This window comes from Saimiri boliviensis, chromosome 17, assembly GCF_048565385.1.
Source record: "Saimiri boliviensis isolate mSaiBol1 chromosome 17, mSaiBol1.pri, whole genome shotgun sequence".
NCBI classification, from domain to species: domain Eukaryota; kingdom Metazoa; phylum Chordata; class Mammalia; order Primates; family Cebidae; genus Saimiri; species Saimiri boliviensis.
In genome coordinates this window covers 28,898,220-28,921,922 of record NC_133465.1, presented here as the reverse complement: position 1 = coordinate 28,921,922, position 23,703 = coordinate 28,898,220, and the positions used below count along the sequence as shown (strand labels likewise).

Sequence of the window (23,703 nt, the reverse complement as noted above, 5' to 3'; positions counted from 1 at the left end):
GTTTTACATGTTTTGAGGCTATGTTATTGGGTACTTAACTTAGAATCTTTGTTTTTCTGAGGAATTGAGTTAGCCTATCATTATATAGTGATTCTATCTGTAGTAATGCTTTTTTTTTTTTTTTTTTTTTTTTTTTTGAGATTGAGTTTTGCTCGTTACCCAGGCTGGAGTGCAATGGCGCGATCTCGGCTCACCGCAACCTCTGCCTCCTGGGTTCAAGCAATTCTCCTGCCTCAGCCTCCTGAGTAGCTGGGATTACAGACACGCGCCACCATGCCCAGCTAATTTTTTGTACTTTTAGTAGAGACGGGGTTTCACCATGTTGACCAGGATGGTCTCGATCTCTTGACCTCGTGATCCACCCGCCTCGGCCTCCCAAAGTGCTGGGATTACAGGCTTGAGCCACCGTGCCCGGCCTGTATTAATGCTTTTTGTCTTAAAGCCTATTTCCGGGGCTGTGGTGTTCCATGGCTCCAGGGAGGGCATTCACATTACAGTGTATGCGAATAGCATACCCTGGAATTAGTGTGTTTGGTTATTCGGAGAGGCCTTAATTTTGTGGGTTATAACTTCTCAGTTTTATTCTGGTTAGTATCTGCCCGATGTGTCTTTCCCATCCTTTCTTATATTCTAGGCTGCCAATGTCTCTCTCTTGTCATCACCTATGACTGGATTTCTTTTAAAAATCCAGTTTGGCATTTTTTCCTTTTCTGGAACATTTAATCCATTTACATATAATTATTGACATATGTAGATTTCTCTCTACTACCTTATTTAGATGCTCTGTTTGTTCTGCCTTTTCTTTCTCTCCCCTATCTTGTCTTCTTATGGATTGACTGCATTTTCCCATTCTATTTCTTCTTCTTTTTTTTTTTTTTGACAGAGTTTTGCTCTTTTGCTTAGGCTGGAGTGCGACGACACGATCTCGGCTCACTGCAACACCCACCTCCTGGGTTCAAGCAACTCTCCTGCCTCAGCCTCCCAAGTAGCCGGGATTACCAGATGTACGCCACCATGCCCAACTATTTTTGTATTTTTAAGAGAGGCGGAATTCCACCATGTTGGTCAGGCTGGTCTTGAACTCTTAACCTCAGGTAATCCGCCCACCTCAGCCTCTTGGGATTACAGGTGTGAGCCACCGAGCCTGGCTTCTATTTATTCTTGATTGGATTCTATTTATTCTTGACTGGAAACTGGCTCCTATGCTTATTTTTAGTAGATACTATGGAAGTTTTTGGCATACATGCTTACATACTAAAGTCTAAAGATCCTTCTTCCTGAATGACACAAGGATCTTAAGAGTATGTTAATTGCAATTACCTCCCTCCCTAGTTATCTGCTACCTTCATGGATTTTAGTTTTATCTTTTTTTGAACCCTGTAAGACTCATCTACAGTTGCTTTTTGTGTAGCTAATCCACATAACTATCATGTTAACACATTTCAAACCTTCCATGCTGGATCAATTCTCTTCTGTGGGGCAAACTCAGTGTTTTGTGAAATTGTCTTCTATTTCACCCTGTTCTTGAAAGGGTGGGCCAGTCTCAGTAAGATACTTGTTGACTCATTCTAAGAGTGGGCCCAACAGCCTCACTCCCCACCCTTGGAGGGACCCCAGATCTAGGTGGAAGAACATTTACATGGCAGGGGAACAGTTCTTCAATAGGTGCTTGGAGGCCCTTTGCAGAAGCCAGCGATAATCAGCAGAGTCTGGGAAAGAGCACATATCCTGCAGAGAAGCTGACGAGGGTAGCCCTCTTGCGGTTTTTTCACTTTCAACATGAGCCACCCGGCTGCTTTCTTTTGTAGTTAAACTAACACTTCTTAGACAGATTACATAAATCAGCTTATTCTCATTTAGCAAAGTTTTTATTCAAAAGCTTCTCAGCACCATCTAGTTATCAGAAAGAATGGATATCAACTTTTCATGCCCACCCAACCCCCAGTTCCAAAAGGCAGAAGTTAAACCATTTGGCTAGAGCTCCCCCTAATGATTCTAACTGAGACCATGATAAGATTTTGGTTGTTCTCATCCAACTGTCTCTAAGCCTCTACTCAAACCTGACTCAAGCAGAGCTGTGCTCACCACAGTTCAGAATGGGAAGGAATCATGTCAAACCTGATCAACCTCTGATTCTTGGGCTATCAGAGGCACAAGAAATTACCTTGAAAAAATGGAATTCAGTGACTGCCATCGAGGAAAGACAGTGATACCGCCTGGCAGCATGCAGTTCCAAGAGCTCAATTCTCAGGCCACCCTCCCCTCCACTCTACTCTAGGAACAGGGAGCATTAGGTCTGTTTGCTCTCCATACACCTCAATCGCTCGTCCTCTCTTGTCTTATTAAAACACAGACACAGAACTAAACTTTTTGACCGAGTTAAAGACAAACAATTACATCTGGTTAAAATGCTATAAGAGATCCTGAGCTGTTAGAGATGAGGAGAGTAGATAGTATGACCTGATCTTTCCCTTTTTATTTTCTTTAAGAATATTCTATTTCAGCATAAAGCACACTTCCTGAAGAGGTTCCTGGAGGAGGCTGGAAATCTGCCTGTGTCCTGTGGCAACACATAGTCCCTTGCATAACTTTGGCTTCAGTCCCTGGATCTGTCCTTTGCAGCTACGTCAGGTTCCATGGGAGGAGGAAAGAGCTGGAGGCAGTATCACTCGGCCAAAGCTCCCATGGGGTCCCATGCTGGCAGGACAACGGGTTCCTGCTCCAACACAGCTAGCACCTCTTCAGGGACATGCTTCCTGTCCACCACCACCTCGTAGACATACTCAGAGAACCACTCATCTGTCATGCAGAGGTAACCTGGGGAAAAAAACAGAAAGCTTATGAGTCCAGAGGGCAAGAGGCAAAGAGCAGAAACTCTTTTGGTAGGATACACCTTTTACAAAACTAATATTCATACATATTTTTCAGCTTTCCTATCTGTAATTTCACTTAATCTAAATCTTATTAGCAATTCTGTCAGACAGATAAGACAGGCATGGCTCTATGTTTACCAATTAGAAAACTGGGTCTTGAAGTAACTAGGTGATGTGCTGAGGTCACATGGTGAGATTTGGAGCTGGGCCTTGGACCTAAGGCTAACACCAGATCCCGTGCTGCTGCTTTCTCCCTCAGCTGCCTTGCTGATGGTGAGTGATGACCTGTATACTAGTAGGGAGGTAGAAAAACTTCTCATTCATGCAGCCACACCTAGGGCATAAATCTCTTGGGTCAGAAGGGCGAGCACACCAGTTCCCTTCTTTTACCCTACCAGTGTCAACGGCTGTTCTCCCCGATTCCTTTCTATCACACACTCCTACAACAACCAGGTAAACTGCTGCGGGCAGTCTGATGGGCCATGTCATCATTCCCTGGCAGGGAATTTGCATATGATACTCTGGGAGTCAAATGATCAAACAGTCCTTGCTTTCCTAGGAGGAAATCTCTGATGAGGATCAGGCAGAAGTGTAAGACTGAGACATCTGCTTACCCTGTTGTCCTTAGGAAGGCCTCTCCAGTGGGTTAGGACTATATAGCGATGCCCTGGCACTAATGCCCCATTTAAGGTTGAGAACTCAGCTGAGAGAAAAAGTGTGGTGTCATCAGGTACCCATTCTAATAATCTGTCGTCTTCCCTGTGGAGGGTTAACCTGCATCTCAGACTCCAGTAGGCCAACACAAATTCCCCTTCAGAAACTGGATTACACAAAAATCAACTCAAGATGGTCAAAGACTGAAATCTAAAACCTGAAACCAGACAAATTCTACAAGATAACATTGGAAAAACTCTTCTAGACGTTGGCTCAAGCAAATATAATTCATGACTAAGACCCCAAAAGCATATGCAACAAAAACAAAAACAAATAAATGGGACCTAATTAAACTAAAAAGCTTCTGTACAGCAAGAGAAATAATCAGCAGTGTAAACAGACAACCCACAGAGTGGTAGAAAATCTTCGCCAACTATGCATCTGACAAAGGACTAACACCCAGAGTCTATAAGGATCTCAAACAAATTGGCAAGAAAAAAAAAATCCCATCAAAAAATGGGCAAAGGATATGAACAGACAATTCTGAAAAAGAAGATATACACAAACATATGACAAAATGCTCAACATCACTAATTATCAGAGAAATAAAAATTAAAACCACAATGTGATACCACCTTACTCCTGCAAGAATGACCATAATTAAAAGTTAAAGGAATAACAGATGCTGGTGTGGATGTGGTGAAAAGGGAACACTTGAACACTGCTGGTGGAAATGTAAACTAGTATAACAACTAAGGAAAACAGTATGAAGAGTCTCTAAAGAACTAACGATTTACCATTAAATCAGCAATCCCTCTACTGGGTATCTACCCAAAGGAAAATAGGTCATTAAATGAAAAAGACACACACACACATGCATGTTTATAGCAGCACGATTCACAACTGCAAAAACATGGAACCAACCTAAGTGCCCAGCAACCAACAAGTGGATAAAGAAAATGTGATATTTATATACCATGGAATATTAGCCATAAAAAGGAACAAAATAATGTATTCTGTAGTAACCTGGATGAAGCTGGAGGCCATTATTCTAAATGCAGCAACTTAGGAATGAAAAAACAAATTATCATATGTTCCCACTTACATAAGTCGGAGCTAAGCTATGAGGACGTAAAGGCATAAGAATGATATAATGGATTTTGGGTACGAAGGGTGGAAGGGGGGTGCGCTGAGGGATAAAAGACAACATGCCAGTGTACACTGCTCAGGTGCTGGGTGCACCAACATCCCAGAAATCACCATTAAAGAACTTACTCATGAACCCAAACCCACTTGTACCCCAAAACCACTGAAATTTAAATAAAAACAAATTCCCCAAAGATCTTCAAAATTCCCCAAGATCTCCAAAAAAAATTTTTAAATGAGAAAAAAATGCTTTGCCCAAACCACTGCTAATAAGAAGAGCAAAATTAAAGTGAGATACTGAAGTCCGTATATTTCAAACAACAATGGGTTGTTGGGCCACAGAAGGAACACAGAGGAAACGATGTGTACTGAATCAAGAGAAATGCGGGCACCCACATCCAAGGGCTCCACAGACTAGCAACGACCATCATCGTCATGACTGTCTGACTGTGTCTGATACCTGTTTTGTAGTAAACACTGAAGCCACTTTTCTCTGAAAGTGTTTGTATATATCTAGGCCTGTGCTATACCATTTCCCACTACACGGGACCAAGAGAAAGAAGTAGGCATTTCCACCAAGAGAGTCCCCTAGTGCAGTAGTTCTCAAACCTCTTGGCCTCAAGCCCTGCCCTTACATTCTTAAAATTATTAAGCACCTAAAACATTAATATCTATTGTTTTAGGTGCTTAATAATTTAGACCTAACAGCTATCATTATTTACCATGCCAGAAACTAAAACCAAAAGTTAAACATATTATTTAGAAATAAGTATAAAAAATGAATATAAACAATATATTTTAAGGAAAAAAATTATATTCTGTAAAAAAATATTTTTAGTTAGAAAAGTGGCACTGTTTTACATTTTAATGTTTGGATTTGCAGAAGACAGCTGAATTCCTGTATCTGCATCTGTGTTTAATCGTTGCAGTATGTTGTTCTGGTTGAAGCAGATGAAGGAAATCCAGTCTCACACAGATATGTTGTTGAAGGGCAGAGCTTTCACACCCCTCAAAGCATCCTAGGAACCCAAAGATCACACTTTGAGAACTGCTGCTCTTGAGGCAAGACTGGTTTAAATAATTTTTTTCTTTTTTTTTTTTTGAGACGGAGTTTTGCTCTTATTACCCAGGCTGGAGTGCAATGGCGAGATCTCAGCTCACCGCAACCTCCGCCTCTTGGGTTCAGGCAATTCTCCTGCCTCTGCCTCCTGAGTAGCTGGGATTACAGGCATGGGCCACCGTACCCGGCCTGACTGGTTTAAATAATTAAAAGGCAACAATGGTGGTAAGTCTAATTTTGTATGCTAAAGGGTGTGACAAAGGGCATTATTTAACCTGAAAACACAATGGATTTGGTGAAGTCATCTATGCCCAATCCTGTTTTTCAACTCTGACAGAAGTCAAAGACAGATCATCCTGATATGGCACAGTATATGTTTACCCTCAAAAACGCTCTGGAGGCCAGGCGCAGTGGCTCACACCTATAATCCCAGCACTTTAGGAAGCTGAGGCGGGTGGATTGCTTGAGCCCAGGAGTTCAAGACCAGCCTGGGCAACATGGTGAAACTCCATCCCTACAAAAATACCAAAAAAAAAAAAAAAAAAAACTAGCCAGTGTGGTGGCCTGAGCCTGTGGTCCCAGCTACTCTGGAGGCTGAGGTGGAAAGGATCGCTTGAGCTTGGGAGGTGGACGTTGCAGTGATCCAAGATTGCCACCACTGTACTCCAGCCTAAACAGAGCAAGACCCTGTCATGGGAATGGAGAGGGTTCGAAGTACTCTGGAAAAGTGTTCAAGTGCTCTGACCAAGGCAGGTAAAAGAATGCATCCTTGTCTCCTGATGAGCTGGCCTCCTATTGATCCTACTTTCAATAGACGAGAGATGGAAAGATAGGACAGGCCCATTCTGTAGCCTGTGCTACTGCTGGCTTGTCTTGATTATATATCCCAAACTTCCTGGCTTTGTTGGTGTCAGGACCTGGCCCTTAAGATCACCCACACCAGTGCCACCAAGTTCTGGCAACAAAAGTTCTGTCCACTCAAGGGTCAACCAGTGCATATACTTAAAACTAAAACATTGCATCCTGAGTGCTTCCTGAAAAACTCAGCATCTGCCTTCCAAAAAGGAGCTTTCAGCAAGCAGGAGAGCAGACTAGGGAACACCACAATGTTTGAGACATTAGTCATCCCTTCCCTCACCACAATGCAGGCTGAATAAATCCTTGCAGTAGCCCTGGGCAGTGAGGCAGGTGAAGGATAGAAGCAGATTTATGTAATAAAATTCTGTGTCCTTTCAACAATACTATCACCACATAATCAAATGAATCTTCAAAGAATGCTCCAAGAAAATGGACAATAAGTACATCTACACTATCTTGTTCCAAAAGTATATCAGATTAAGTCCTCACAAATTAAAATTCCTATCAATTGTAACCCACCCTTTCAATGTCCCTGCCAAGAGGACCCGCCTTGATTAGTCTCTCTCTTCAGGATATGAGTTCTCTGGGGACCCACAAAAACCTCACAGTCTAGGTGGCTGCCAAGTAATTGTGCCCTATGTAGATAATGAACTCGTGGCTGCCTTAACTGTTGACACTGTGTGTCTTGGAGTTTGACTGAGAAGATTAGGATCAGTATGTCTGAAACCTGTGTAGGAAGCAGCAAAGCACCTGCTCAGGCAGGATTCTGGTGGCCCTACTGACTGAGGGAAAGTGCAACTCCTAACCCTTAGGCACACTGGCCATTAGAAACAAGCATTCCCCAAGGAAAGAGGAAAAGAAAACAAAATAAAAACCTCCTCCAGGGATCCCAAGGTTACACTCAGGGAAACAAATAGATAAACAGATAAAGTCAGCTTTAGGAACTAAGGTGAAATTAAATTTTAACTTAAATGTCTTGTTTACATGCAATGAGAAAGAAAGCCAAGTGAACAGTCCTCAAAACAAAACACCCCAAACCAACCAACCATACAAAAAACACCAGCACTGTTTCTGTATTTTGTAACACAAAGGGTAGGGTCGGTCTATAAAGGGAAAAACAGTGACTGTGAATATAGCTGTAGACAGGCTAGGTGAAATTCATTCAGAAACAGAAGAGCTTCAAGTGGGCTAGTTTAAGGGAAAAAAAGATGCTTTACCTAAGAAAACATTTTTTTCTGATATCCCACCAGAGATGTAAGATTTAAGCTTTTCAGACTAAAGCGTACAAAGAATATAAAATACATTCTAACATATTAGAAATTTTTATTTATCTTTGTTCTATGAGGTATTTACCTCACTAACAAACTATATGTGGCTATTACTTTTTGCCATTTTTTTAAAAAGTTATGACAAAACGAAGGTATGTGTTCTGCTCTGACCAGACGTCTGCTTGGCAGCACAGAACTAGGAAGCTGGACTACCAGGACCTCATTCAGTCACTGCCAATCTTTCACCCAGCAGCCATAACTCAAGGTTGGTGAAAGACTCCCGGAAAGGAAAGCAGAAGCCTCACTGGCACTTGTCTTCTATTTCAAGCTTGCTAATCATCAGGGAAAAACCACCTCACACAACAGGAATCATTTCATAATAAAGGTGCAATGACCGTATCAACATAAGAAAATGTTCAGGTGATAAAAAGATTAAAGTGGCATATCCTGTTAATTACAACTATGTTAGAAATATAGATGGACATGAAAGAAAAAAATCATGAAAAGCAGTAACAAATGAGAATTTTATACCACGGTGAGTTTCTCTCCAAAATTTCTGAAATGTTATACTGCTTTTTAACTCCTTAAAAATTACCCAAAGACTTATTATAAAAAACTTTTGGAAACATGAAAGGAGAAGAAAGAGAAGACGAATTTTTTTTTTTTTTTTGAGACAGACTCTCACTCTGTCGCCCATGCTGGAGTGCAGTGGTGCCATTTTAGCTCACTGCAACTTCCACCTCCTGGGTTCAAGCGAATCTCCTGCCTCAGCTTCTTGGGTAGTTGGGATTACAGGTGCTCACACCACGTCCAGCTAATTTTTGTATTTTTAGTGAAGATGGGGTTTTGCCATGTTGGTCAGGCTGGTCTCCAACTCCTGACTTCAGGTGATCCACCCGACTCAGCCTCCCAAAGTGCTGGGATTACAGGTGTGAACCACCACGCCTGGCCAAATATAAATTTTTAAACTGCCTACAATCCCACCATCTTGGGACACATGTTCAAGCTCTATCAAATTTAACATGTATCCTTGACAAAGTTTCTACATGTACTAGATGCTACAAATTTCCTAAAAATGAGATATCACACATGGTGGTCTTGTATTACAAAGTAATACACATGCTGTTTTCCAATTAATCTCTTTCCTTATTGACAATGAATTATATCTATCATAATTTTTAAGTACTGAATCTACATGATTAAATCAAAACATATTTAATCAGTCCCTTACTGTTGGAATCCCAATTGTTTTTCCATGCTTAGAAACAATATTGTTATAAACATTTCTGTACGTAAATCTTTGTGCACACCTTTAATCATCTACATGCATGCACTGTGCAATGACATTTTGGTGAACAATAAACCACATATATAATAGTGGTTCCATTCAGATTATAATATGGTATTTTTGCTGTACCTTTTCTATGTTTAGATAGACAAATAACACTGTGTTACAACTGCCTACAGTATTCAGTACAGTAACATGCTGTACAGGTTTGTAGCTTGGGAGCAATGGGCTATACCATCTAAGTTTGTGTGAGTACACTCCATGACGTCTAAACAATGACAAAATCACCTAACAATGTATTTCTCAGAAAAGATCCCTGTCTTAAGCAATCCTTCATTGTACTAAATTTCCTTATATCCTAATCAATATTTGGTATACATAATTATCAACTTTCTTCTTGGATCCAATTTGAGCCTTTTCTCCTTTTATGTGTTTGCTTCCTATTGACAGTTTTCTTTTGTCAAGTGTCTGCTTGAGAACTGTTCATTTTTTTTTTTTGAGACGGAGTTTCACTCGTTACCCAGGCTGGAGTGCAATGGCGCAATCTCGGCTCACTGCAACCTCCGCCTCCTGGGTTCAGGCAATTCTCCTGCCTCAGCCTCCTGAGTAGCTGGGATTACAGGCATGCGCCACCATGCCCACAGACTTAACAGGTAACTAAGTAGTGAAAATTTGTCAATCACTTCTGTTAGGTACCCACTGGATGAAGCATGCCCTAATACCTCCTTGAATTTGTACAGGGTATGTTGCAAATGTGCAAAATGACACAATGCCTATGGAATGGTGTTCATAGGTGTTGGATCTGTCCTTCTCAGTATCTAGAAAAATTACAAATGCATTTATCCTCTTCATTAAGCAATGCCATCTCTGGGACTTTATCCTACAGATACACAGTACTTCCATGCATACAATATGAATTTTTGTGAAACAAAGCTAATATTTACTCAGCATTTACTATGTGCCGGGCACTCTACTAAGCACAGTACGTATATATAGTAATCTACTGCAATATTGTTTGTAATAGCAAAAGACTGAAACAACCCAAGTTCCAACAGTAAGGGAAATCGTTAAATAAACTGTGGTAGATGCAGACAATGGAGGATAATGAAGCTGTACTGATGTACTGATAAGGAAATGTCCCCAAGATATGCTGTAAGTGGTGTGAGAACAAGATGCAGAGCAGACCTGGTGTGCTACTACTAATGTAAGAAAAGGAGGCAATAATATACTTATATATATATATATATGTATGTTTGTACTAAAAAAACAAGGAAAGACACACCAGAAACTAACAGAAATAATAACCTGAGAGGCAGGCAGGGAAATGGAGTGAAGAGTGACAGAGATGGAAAAAAAATTCTTCTTCATCTATCTTTTCCTATTTCGATTTTGGAACAATGTAGTTTCATTATCTATTAAAAGAATTACACTTTAGAAATAAAATAAAAAATGCATACACATATACCCGCAAAACCCTGTGAGGAGCTCATACTTCATAGTGCAATTTCACATCACTATCCTTGTTTTGATTTGATCCTCACAACAATACTGTGAGGCAGGAGGGCAGTAAGTAAAGCCGACATCAAACCCAGGTCTTACATTCAAATTTCGTCCTTCTCATAGGGCTCAGCTTCCTCCAGCTGAGCACTCGGTGGGCAGAGAGACTTGAGAGGTAGTTATGGCTTCAGCAACAGACAGCATTTAATCTAGCTCAGGTACATAACTTTGAAACCAGCTCCATTTGCTCACAAATCCCATATCAACAAACAGGAACCCAGTTTTTGTTGGGTCCATTTATGAGGTCATTTGTATCTTTATTTTTTTTTAGAGCCAGGGTCTCACTATGTTGCCCAGGCTGGACTTGAACTCCTGGGCTCAAGCAATCCTCCTGCCTCAGCCTGCTGGGTAGCTGGGACTACAGGGGCATACTACCATGTTTGGCTAGCTATTTTGTCTTTTTAAACAAAAGAGATGCCATGTGTTCTATCTAAGTGCATGTATTTAGGAAAGGCATAACAGGATAGGTTGAATGTATTAAAAAAACAAAACAAACAAAAAAAAAACCAACCCAGAGGAAGAGAACCAAAACCACCACTTATGACTGCCATTTCAAACGGTGATCTGAGAAGAGGCTTCTTTTTCCTCCAGAGGAAACATAAAAGTCTGTCTGTGTGGTGACGACACATTTACATTCATAAACCATTTGCTGATAAAAAAAAAAGATACTCTTATAGCCGGATATTACTTGTGGCCTCTTTCAGAAACAAAGGTTAGAAGGTACCGTTTCCCTGGTAAATACACTAGGAAAAATGCAGGGTGGAAAATGTGGTAGAGAAAAGGGGTTGTTTTGGCTTGTGGTTTGTATTTTCTAAACCATTAAACCACCACAAAGTTGAGTCAGCAGAAGTGTCCACAGACCGAGAAGTGCCCTCTACTAAGGAGCCCAAAAGAAGCCTGTTCACAACCAGGCTGTCTTCTCCTTTCTCTAGACCAGTAAGCACGAGCCAGGCAGTCCTGAGAGCACACGCAGCTCTCCATGAGCACTGAGGGTGGACCAAGAGAGGAAAGCACAAATTTAGATGTCATCCAAGGGCCTTGTTTTCCCACTGAAACTCAATGGCTCTTTTCTAACCCCAAATTATCGCTATTCCTATTTGTTTCAGACGAAGTCTGTTTGATGGTCATTCCTCAAAAGCTCTGTGGATGGCAAGTCACATTATTTCTTGGCTACACTCCTCTGATCTGTTCAACTCATGCTCCAAATGCTAAGAACTGCCATTCTCAGCCACCATTTCTCTGGCTGGGCTCCCTTTCCCTTTGCAGAAAAAAGCCATGGCCCTAATACCTCCCTAAAACTCTAGTCACCCTGAAGAATCCCTAAGGAGGCCTCACAATTCCAGTCACTCACCATCTCCCTTGCAATTTACCCACTGTGTGACTCTGCACTTATTCTTGTGCTTATGTTTTACATATTTGTTCTTACAATAGATTACAAACACCATATGGAGCCAAGATTTACAGCCTTAATTGTCCCAGCTTCAATTCCTTGCAACCCCACTCTACCTAGCTTTTGAAGGAGTAAAGTACTAACATGCTGCTGATAGAGCTTAATAGGACAGTTGGGCTTGGACCCTCACCCCTCCTAGTTTCCAAAAACTACCTTAAGTCCAACCCAACAGTCTTTCTCCTTGACCCATCTTCTGTCTGCTCTGTTGTTCACTATTTACCATGTTCTTCCTGACACCCTCTAGTACCTGGGCTTCTGAGGTGCTCTCTCCAACCCCCTCACCCTTTTCAATAACCTCAGCTTCCAGGTCTTCCTATTGTCTCCTCACTGAGGGAAGGTCCTTCCTAATTCTTGTCAACTGCCTTCTTGGAAAAAAAATCATCCCTTCTCTGCTTTTCGTGGTCTATTTATCTTGTATCTTACAGTCTGAGGAGCACACCATGAATGCCACTTCTGTCACATCACAGCCCTCTTCAAATCCCCTTCCTGTGTCACAGGTGAATAAGTAGAAATTCCTCTGAGGGTCAGAGACATTCATTCCACCACAGCCTATGCACGGTTCCTTGCATCCCATCAATAAATGTGAGTTGATGCTACGGCTAATGGTTTTTCCTCGGCACTAGCTTATTCACCTCCACTGCTTTCTCTCACGACACTAAGTCCACACTATGGGTCATCTGCCCAGTACACTGGCGAGGTAGCATAATGATCACACTAGGGCACTGAACTTTGAGAGATCTGAGGCTGGAACCATGGAGCAGTTTAGACGGCTCTCCTCTAGAAGGGAAAGGTTAGGGAGCTTCATGTTCCAGTTCTCTTGCTCTCATTAGTCTATAGATAACACTAACAACAGTAGCAATGGAAGCTAATATTTCTAAGCACTTATGCACCTGGCATGGTTCTCACAACAACCCTATGAGATAGGTCCAATTAGTATCCCTATTTTACAGATGAGAAAGTTGAGGCTTAGATAGGTTAAATATCAATGACTACTGTTACACAGCCAATAGATGGGTTAGCCAGGATGCATACCCAGGCAGTCTGGCTCCAGATTCTATGCTTAACCTCCGTCCTTCTTAAACCAATGTAAGCACACCCTGGAGACAATCTGGTGAAAATTACAGGTTCTCTCTACAGGTAACAGCACATCTATACACAAAACTCTACATTAGATATGAGGAGTTTTCTCCCTGAAGCAGATGCCTCATCGCAAGTTAGGAGCCTCTGTCACATAGTCTATACTTGCCCACACAATGGTAGCCCCCTCTTAAGTCACACACTGATAAGGAAGCACCAGTGAACTGAAGAAGACATGCTTCCTCTATTCCATCTACATATACTATTTCTCAGCTGAAGTCATGCAGGCTCTTTGGTTAATAAAGATGGATGATGAAAAGCCCTTCTGAGAGGGCTGGGTGTGATGGCTCATGCCTATAAACCCAGCACCTTGGGAGGCCAAGGCAGGTGGATCACTTGAGGTCAGGAGTTCGAGACCGAGACCAGACTGGCCAACAGGTGAAATCCCATCTTTACTAAAACTACAAACAAAAACAAAAACCTGAGTGTGGTGGCACGCGCCTGTAATCCCAGCTACTCAGGAGGCCGAGACACAAGAATCGCTTGAACCTGGGAGGCAGAGGTTGCAGTGAGCTGAGATTGTGCCACTGCACCCCAGCCTGGGTGGACAAAGCAAGATTCCATCTCAACAATAACAAAAAAGGGACAGAGCGAGACTCTGTCTCAATATCAACAAAAAAGCCCTTCTGAAAGAACCCAGATATCCAGATTTGATGACAGCAACACTTTCCCCAAGCCTGGAGAGCCATGAAGCCCTCTGAGGTGACAAAATAAATTTACATCTTGCCCTTTTCCCGGAAATCAGAAACCTCTGCTTTTAAGTTCTACAATTCACTCTTGTTTCAGCAAGTTTGGCCCAACATTGCCTATAATTTCCATTACTTGTAACTAGAGGTCCAGAACTGAACCTCAAACAGACCTGCAAATAATGTCTTTTGTAAGTAATACATACTTTTAAGGAAGCTGTGTGTGTCAAATTAAGAGATTTGAATTCCAATTCTAGCTCTGATTCTGTACAACCTGAATAAGACACAACTGTCAATAAGTTTCAGTTTCTTCACAAAAAACCTGGGTATAATCACCCACGTTCACATCCTGAGTTACTCTAATCTGATGTCATGAGGAGAAACAAGTATGAATACATTAACAAACTACGAATTCGCATAAAGCAAGATGCTCTGTAGCTTTATGTCCTGAGTACCTCTGACAGGAATATGGGCTAATCATAACTCCTTAGATTTATATAACAGTATACAGTTTGAAAAATGCTTGCATACATTATTTCATTTGATGGCTCCATACAAACTGTAGGAGCTATAAAGAAACAAAGTAGGCAGGGCACGGTGGCTCATTCCGGTAATCCCAGCAAAATAATTGTCCATGTTACTGATACAGAAATGCGACACTACAAGGAGTTAAATTACTGCCCAGCATCTAAAATCAAGAATTAATTATTAGTAACTGTCTCTCCACAACTCACCTGGTTCTACAACATAGTATTATATAAATAATGTGTTGAGTTTTGTGCCTAGCTTTGAATATACCATCTCCAAAATAACATGTGGCAGTTTGGCTGGTGAGACAATTATAGGTCATAACATTGGTTTTTAGAAAGCAGCAGAAATCTAGATATAATCTGAATTGGTCACATTTTTCTTTTTCTAATCTCTAACATGCCAAAGTCTCTTTAACTGAAATCGTTAAGAGGGCTCCTTTCTTGAAGGAAGTCTGGAAATTTTACTAAAATGAAAGAAATCAGGAACAGAGAGACTCATTTGTAAGAAAAGATAGTCAGTTAGAAACAATTTCAAACGTTCATGTATCTGAAAGGAACAAAAGCATGTGAAAAATGGAAAACTGAACCTTGGTTCAAAAAGAAAACCAGAAGAGACAAAATTTTTAAAACATAAGTATTTTCCTTCGGTGAACATTGCAGAATTAGATAATATCCCCCCGTATCTTTACTTAAAAGTTGTTATTTATCATATTGAGAAACTAGACCAAATAAGCATTAAGAACTATCTTATGATAATTCCACATTCAGAGCTCTGCTGTGTCAGGCTCTAGAAATGGAATACAATCTCATAACTAAGTGAACCAATCACAAAGAAGTAGTTTCATCTTAAGGCTGGTTCATTAGAAAGACCACCTAGGAATTGCTTGACTATCAAATACATTGTTATCTGCATGACAAAATGTTGGTAACTACTGAAGCTGGGTGACAGGCATACGCCGAGCTCCTTAACACAATCCTGTTTACTTTACATATGTTTAAAATTGTCCAAGATAAAAAGTTAAAAACTAAATAACCTTATTATAAAGCAGCATGGACAAAACTCAGGAAAATTTTGAGTGGCTGCAGTTTCTTATCTGCCTAAGTCACAATGTGCTAACGCAGGACACAAACCCTCACAGGACATAAACCTTCACAAAATGCCCCATTCTCCACTCTGTACTCAAATTCCCAGCCAAAAATGACGCACCTTTTCTCCCGACGCCAGACATTTACACAACATCTCCAGGTCCTTTATACAGTTTTCTATCCCCTCATTCACTGTTTCTGCTTACCAATGACAATGAATTGACCTGTTATTTCATGAGTAGACAACATGCTACTAGAACAGAGAAGCTGAGAGAAAGCACAGTTTTAGTGGTTAAGAAAACTGGCTCTGCTGTAGGACCATCTGGGTTATAATTCTGGCTCTAACATTTACTAGCTAGGGAATCTGCAGGTTACTGTGGCTTAAAGATTAGGCTCTTCAGGCCGGGTGCGGTGGCTCAAGCCTGTAATCCCAGCACTTTGGGAGGCTGAGGCGGGTGGATCACGTGGTCAAGAGATCGAGACCATCCTGGTCAACATGGTGAAACCCCGTCTCTACTAAAAATACAAAAAAAATTAGCTGGGCATGGTGGCACGTGCCTGTAATCCCAGCTACTCAGAAGGCTGAGGCAGGAGAACTGCCTGAACCCAGGAGGCGGAGGTTGCGGTGAGCCGAGATCACGCCATTGCACTCCAGCCTGGGTAACAAGAGTGAAACTCCGTCTCAAAAAAAAAAAAAAAAAAAAAAAAAAAGATTAGGCTCTTCTCAGCTGAATTTCTAAGAAGAATGAGAGGAATCAAAGATGATTTTCTAGATTTTAAATTCTTATTTTACAAAATATTTTTATCAACTTTTCAAAATGAAAGATAATATATCAAATCCCAAAGTCTGTTCCTCATCTAACTGTGAAATCCATTTCTGCTATGATCCATTAACAAGGTACAAAATGCATAGTCAAGTATTTTAAGAAGCAGGAGAGAAAAGAAACCCATGTTCGTATTATACGTGTTAGATATGCATCCAATTTTCAGTATTACTATGAATACTAGAATTAATCAACTTGAAGTTACCCAACTGGTACAGTAAGGCAAAAACTAATTTCTCCTTTTATATCTCTCCTGGTCAGACAAAACCTTCTGTACATTTTGCGAAATAGTTTATCTGTTACAAAACAGTTTCTGAGCAAGAGGGCCATGAACATGACCAATGGGGAGAACCAAAGCCAGGGCTGGGCAGAGGGGAAGGGCAGCTTGCCCAGGTATCTTTGCTCTGTTTATTTCCAGGATGTATTATCAACACCGGCTTTTTCAGAAACATCCATCTTAATAGTCAGAAATCCCAAAGAGAATAGCAACAAACTGTTAACAATGTTATCTACAGAAACAAAATCCCAGCAATGCTTCTTAAGGTTGTCATGTCTCCCAAGAGGGCACAAAAAGAGGTCCTGCCTCGGACGTGCCAGCCAATGTCCACTAGGATGACAGACAAGAAGGCTCTGCTGGGGTAAACACACATTGCCAACATAATAACATACTATGCGCTCTCCTAAGGTCAGACCAAGTATGCCAATTAAATTAGATCATGTTTTCTTTCCTTCCTTCCTGTTAAGTCAGAAAGAACATTACCAAGAAATACATGAGAATAATTTATTTTGGCTTTAAATGAACAACTCCCTACCCCCGCTCTAGTTCTATTATCTTTTGGCTGTCCTCTGAAATACTTTGCTGTGCATAATCACAGGCATTTCAGTTATTTGAGAACAACAAAAAAGTTAATCTTTACTAGATAGCTGCAGATTTCACTAAGAAGGGTTACAGACAAGTTATGGGGATATCAAGACCCTGTATTATGCAGTTCTCTCAGCATAATAATGAAATGAGTCAGCTAGCAGAAGCAAAACTTTTATTGAGTACAATTAAAGAGGTAAAGCTAAATGGAAAAATTATATACAGTAAAGAGACCTAAAATTATCTTTAAGAGTAAATATTTAGGTTCAAAATAATAAAGACAGTAACTCACACTACAAAAAAAACACACTTTCCAGATTTAACAAGTGTCTATCCTCTCTTAAAACAGAAAACACGCCGGGCGCGGTGGCTCAAGCCTGTAATCCCAGCACTTTGGGAGGCTGAGGCGGGTGGATCACGAGGTCGAAAGATCGAGACCATCCTGGTCAACATGGTGAAACCCTGTCTCTACTAAAGATACAAAAAATTAGCTGGGCATGGTGGCGTGTGCCTGTAATCCCAGCTACTCAGGAGGCTGAACCCAGGAGGCGGAGGTTGCGGTGAGCCGAGATCGCGCCATTGCACTCCAGCCTGGGTAACAAGAGCGAAACTCCATCTCAAAAAAAAAAAAAAAAAAAAAAAAAAAAACAACAGAAAACACTACTATCTTCAACCTCACTGACTACAAAATGATGGATCCAGGCTCATCTAAACAAATGTAACTTTACTTCTTTTCCTAGGTGCTAACCGATACAATAACAAACCCAATTACAGGAACCAAATGAGACCAGAAATGAAACAGAAGCTGCAGAGGGATCATTGGAAGCAACAGAAAACTTTAACTCAGTATCTTATGTTTGCTACAAATAATCTAATCTTTCAAATTTAAGACAAGTATCCATCTCTTAACTATCACCAACTTACAGATATAAGTAAATTGTGAGTTATTTTTACTGTCTGCTAGCTTTGCTGAGGTTTAAACCCTTCTGTACTTGATCCTAATGTGTATTCGTCTTAAAATCCACCTTACAAGAAACCACTAATTTTAAAATGTTGTATTCTAATTCATAACAATCAATTTGACAGGTACCTCTGAAATCACAGAACAATTACAGAAATCACAAAAGGTGAACATGCAACTATCTGATGATGAAGAGAAATGCAGTAACAACACTTGTATTTGTTTACATATAAATGCTGGGCTGCTGAGTTTCACAGCAGATCCCAGGGGCAGTCAGCCAAAATCCACCAGTGATTATTCTCATAGGGAGATGAAAAGCCTTAGAATGACAAATAAATGGTCTTCAGATTTTGGCTATCATATACAAGCCTGTACTGCCCAGTCAACATACTAGAGTGCTGTCAAGTTCAAAACTCAGCTTAGCAGGCTCTTCTAACCAGCAATTTTCAAATACGAGCTACGGAAGTCTCATATGCTCATGTCCAAACCTCCACACCTCCTCCTCTTCCTTTATCCTTATAAATCCTAGGGCTGTGAGGAACATAGCTGGAAAATCACTATTCTAAATACAGAGTGGGGCAACAACAAAGAGCTGCTGAAATCTCTTTTTCTTTCCTTTTTTAAAAATAAAATGCCTGGCTAATTCCTGTTGGGTAAAATGTTTGCTAAAGTTTGTTTCCAAAAAGCTCTGAATGTGAATTTTCTCTGGCTTTCCTACCTGTTTCCTCTCAGTCTTCTAACTAGTCTACTAAGCTGCAATTAATGTTTTTCCTCGACAGAATCCACTGGCTAAAAGAAAAAGGAACTCTGGGAAAAAGCTGGCTACAAAATGCCACAGCACACATGCATCTACACGCTCACATGTACACATATGCCATGGTAGTTGCCACTTTTGGTTTGGAACCCTAAAAATTGAAGTATAAAATCTCCTTCAAAAGGCTTTGATCAATTACTAAAGACTGTCTTTAAAAACATGATCTCAACATTTTATAATAATATACCCTGAAGTGTTAATCAATGGTGATCTCTAGGTGGTTGGATGATTAGAGATTTTTCTAAATCTGTATTTTAAAATTTTTCTACAACTCACATATTAGCAGTGTTATTTTGTTTAGTCTAGTTATCATAAGTTATGACTTTTCCCTAGGTTTTGATTTGTCAGTATAAAAAAGTTCTAAGTAGTAAGCAAAGCAGTCTTTTCCACTTTAGGCATGATAACTTCTAAGGAATCTCTAATAAATGCCTAAAGAAAGCTTCTTACCAGTCCCATTTTCCCATGCAGAAGGCTTCTGACTTTCTAGAGTACCGATGTAATAGATGACAATGCATCAAACGCCATATAGCAAGTATCCTGGCAAGGGCATTCAACCTCCTCACTAGCCAAGCGGTCTACAAAGAGGGGTGGGTCAGCATAGGTTGCAACAAATGTAGCACATAGCGGTCTCAGAGTCAAAGAGTTTAGGCATGCCATTCTGGTCAGGGGAATCCTGGGGTCAAATAACATCCTCAGATTTTTCTGTAGAATAGTCTAGTCAGTGGAGCCAATTACTGAGAAATCCTCCATACTAGAGCAGCCTGACACCCAGAGAGGTAGAGTACAGCAGACCCAATCACTTGGCGTTAGTATTACCAAACTGAGCTCACCTTTGTGGCCATGGTCTTCACCCCATGAATTCTCTACTCTCCATTTTGTGAAAGCACCATCCTGATCATCCTGCAAAAAAGTAGATAATGGTAAGTAGTCTGAAGCCAGGTTCTCCCTGCTGAGGTGTCACATAATTTTAACTCTTCTGTAGCTTGCTCTACACAGGCAGGACGTACTTGGTCCGGGCCATATATTTCCTACTGTCACCTAAGGGATACTCCAACAGAAATGAAATTTGAATCTCTTGGGGGCAGAACACAATCAACTAACAAAATAATAAATACTATTTTATCCTTTCTATTCTATATATAAAATAAGCATGTAAAAGTGCTATTTGACTAAGAAAAATACATTAAGCTACTAAAAGCAGTAAACACCATTTGAAGCTGGGGATTCTTGCTTTTAATACTGATTAAAGCAAATACATCCTACTTTATTTTAGGAATAATTCTAAAACATTGTCAGAGTCTTTCTTAAACAAAACAAAGTAAACTCCTCATACTGCCTGATTTTCTACTTGGGGAAACCAAATACTGACACTCTCCAAATGTGTTCTTTTACTGATGCAGTTACACAAATACTGACTTTCATAGAAGAGACTGAATGGCAAAGCAAAAGTAAAAAGACTATTTTCATAAACAAAAGCCAGGCAGTTCTACTGTTCTCCTTCTTCCATCTTCATTATTAAAATAAGCTCAAGTTTCATCTTCTTAAAGAGACAGTGATACTTATCATGACAACCTTCATTTACAGCCTTTACTACAGTGACACAGAGAGGGATAAGAGGAAGGCTCCATTTGGGAAAAGACTTTACTCTTTCATGTTTACCCAGGACATTTACTGATGTCAAAGCAACTTAAATCTTTGTAGCATGAGAAGAGCACTGACCCTTGTATTATAGTCTAACGATTTCATCTGTCAACTCTCACTTGCAAATAACTATATGATGAGTCTCAAATATACGGGATTTGGTTCTCTTTGGCTCTGCTAACCCAAACACTCCACTCTCGGCAGTTTTCTTGATCTCAGTAATTTTCTGTCTCAAAATAGTGCCAACAAACAACAAACTCAAAAGTTGCCAACACCCTTACCTGTACTAATCCTGACTCTTTGTCACCAAATCCTTTAAAACCACATGATTATATACTATACACATAGTATATAACAGGCGGCATATTATATGTTTGTTTTGGTTGTCTATTCTCCCCACTGTAGTCCAACTTCACTTCCCTTTTAAATATCACTGTTAGAGTCGATGTCACCTAAAGTGATATAGTTACTTAGTTACTCTAAGTCTGAAAATGTTTCCGATGTTTTCCCCTTGGCCAATGAATTTTGGCCAATGCAGTGACCTATATCAAGTTGTCCTCTGGGTCATCTAAAATTACAAAATGATAATACCTGGAACTCCCTTATAGGGATTCCATGATATCAGCAACAAAAGAAAGAAAATTGTGGCAATATAACCACTAGTATGCATTTATCTCTGTACTATTACTCAAGTGTGGTTCAAACTTGTTTTAGTGATCAAAAACTCTAGTGGAATGAAGAGAAAAATGTTCAATATCAAATTCCAGTTATAATAATATAAATTTTGCTTTATACTATTAGCATGTAAGGTAGCTCCATTTTCCTAAGGAAATAAACCATGCTAATCAAAGAATGAAAGTTCCCAAGAACATGACAGTGAAGTATTTATTTTTATTTCTGAAAAATATAAATATTCTATGAGATGGAAATGATAAAAAGCTGAATTTCTCTTGGAAATTACAAGAAGTTTTCTTTTTCTTTTTTCAAAAAAGAACTCTCGGCCAGGGGTGGTGGGTGATACCTGATGCCTGTAATCACAGCACTTTGGGAGGGCTGAGGCAAGTAAATTGCTTGAAGTCAGCAGTTCGAGACCAGCCTGGCCAACATGGTGAAACCCTGTCACCACTAAAAATACAAAAATACAAAAAAAAAAAAAAAAAATCAGCCTGGCGTGGTGGCACACACCTTTAGTACTAGCTACTTAGGAGAATCAGGCAGAAGAATAGCTTGAACCCGGGAAAACAAGGTTACAGTCAGTTGAGATTGTGCCACTGCACTCCAACCTGGGCAACAGAGCAAGACTTAGTCTCAAAAAAAAAAAAAAAAAAAAAAGGAACTCTCTATATAGTTAAAACATTTTATTTATTTATTTATTTATTTATTTATTTTTTATTATTATTATTATTTTTTGAGACGGAGTTTCGCTCTTGTTGCCCAGGCTGGAGTGCAATGGCGCGATCTCGGCTCACCACAACCTCCGCCTCCTGGGTTCAGGCAATTCTCCTGCCTCAGCCTCCTGAGTAGCTGGGATTACAGGCACACGCCACCATGCCCAGCTAATTTTTAGTATTTTTAGTAGAGACGGGGTTTCACCATGTTGACCAGGATGGTCTCGATCTCTTGACCTCGTGATCCACCCGCCTCGGCCTCCCAAAGTGCTGGGATTACAGGCTTGAGCCACCGCGCCCGGCAAAACATTTTATTTAAAGAGCTTTAGTTATAAAGCATTCTTATTTGAAAAATCTTATTTATTTAATTTGTTTATTTATTTTTATTTTGAGACAGAGTTTCGCTCTGTCACCCAGGCTGGAGTGCAATGGCACAATCTTGGCTCACTGCAACCTCTGCTTCCCGGGTTCAAGTGATTCTCCTGACTCAGCCTCCTGAGTAGCTGTAATTACAAGTGCACAAGATCAAGACTGGCTAATTTTGTATTTTCAGTAGAGATAGGGTTTCACCACGTTGGACAGGCTGTGATCCGCCCACTTTGGCCTCCCAAAGTGCTGGGATTACAAGAGTGAGCCACAGGACTTGGTTAAAAACCTTTTTAATATTACTTATTTATTTATCCATTCATTCATTTTGAGACAGAATCTTAATCCATCACCCAGGCTGGAGTACAGTGGCATGATCTCAGCTCACTGCAACCTCCACCTCCTGGAACAGAAATCATATACACTATGAATGAAACTCTGTTGGGTAAACAGTCTGCAGGAGAATGTACATCCATCTGTGCAAACACTCCAGCAGGCATGCTGAGGGTCATACCTTCTCTGAGACAGCAGTGAAGGTCATGGCGTGGGTCATAAGTGACTCACCAAAAGTCAGCCTCTCTGCTTTATTCATGTTCTTCAAGGAGACACCAAACACTAACTCATGGTCATAGCTGTAAAAAGAATGATAGTACAAAATAAAGGGAGTACCAACATAGGGAAAACTGGCTTTTGCTTGTAAAAGGAATTCAGAAGAAACTGAAGGGGCTCGACAGCTCCAAATAAATAAGCCTCTAGCTGTAGCTCTTCAGAAAGAATATGGAACATGCAGAATTTAGTCTCTCAGTAGGAGTCTATTCTCTATGTGTCACAAGAGTATGCAGGGAAAAAAGGAGATGATTAAACATACAATCTCTACATCAGAAGTTAACAAGTTTACATTGTCATTTAGGCAAGAATACTTTTATATCATTGATGATTAAAATTTAAATAAATAATGCCCAAAATATTGGGGATATTTTTGCATAAGCACTATACTCACATTGTTAAATAACAAACAAAAGGCAAAGTACATGTAAGAGAGGTCCTTGCTTGTTCTAATTGGTGTGAGACACACACTTGGGAGTTTGATCTGTTTTCAAAAAGTTTTTAAACCTCATTAATTCTCTTTTAGCAGAATTCTCTATCAAGATATTTATTCAACTTCCTACAAGTAACAATTACTTATAAGTAACCCCAAAATGGTGAATTTTAACAGTCAAGGAATCGTATATAGCTCACAAATGAACCTTTACT

At 40.2% G+C, this 23,703-nt stretch overlaps 1 protein-coding gene across 3 annotated transcripts in view; it reads right to left on the bottom strand.

The window, feature by feature from the left end:
- Positions 1-1,846: 1,846 nt before the first annotated feature.
- The window catches only part of BLMH (bleomycin hydrolase), a 45,364-nt gene continuing 23,507 nt past the window's right edge, over positions 1,847-23,703 (bottom strand). For all 3 annotated transcript variants that reach the window (XM_010342089.3, XM_003931462.4, XM_074388421.1), the window contains exons 10-12: positions 22,964-23,081; positions 19,885-19,954; positions 1,847-2,817 (exon numbers count right to left, since the gene is read on the bottom strand). In XM_010342089.3, the coding sequence (XP_010340391.1) occupies positions 2,666-2,817; positions 19,885-19,954; positions 22,964-23,081 (340 nt within the window). In that variant the 3' untranslated portion in view covers positions 1,847-2,665. The remainder of the gene's footprint in view (positions 2,818-19,884; positions 19,955-22,963; positions 23,082-23,703) is intronic.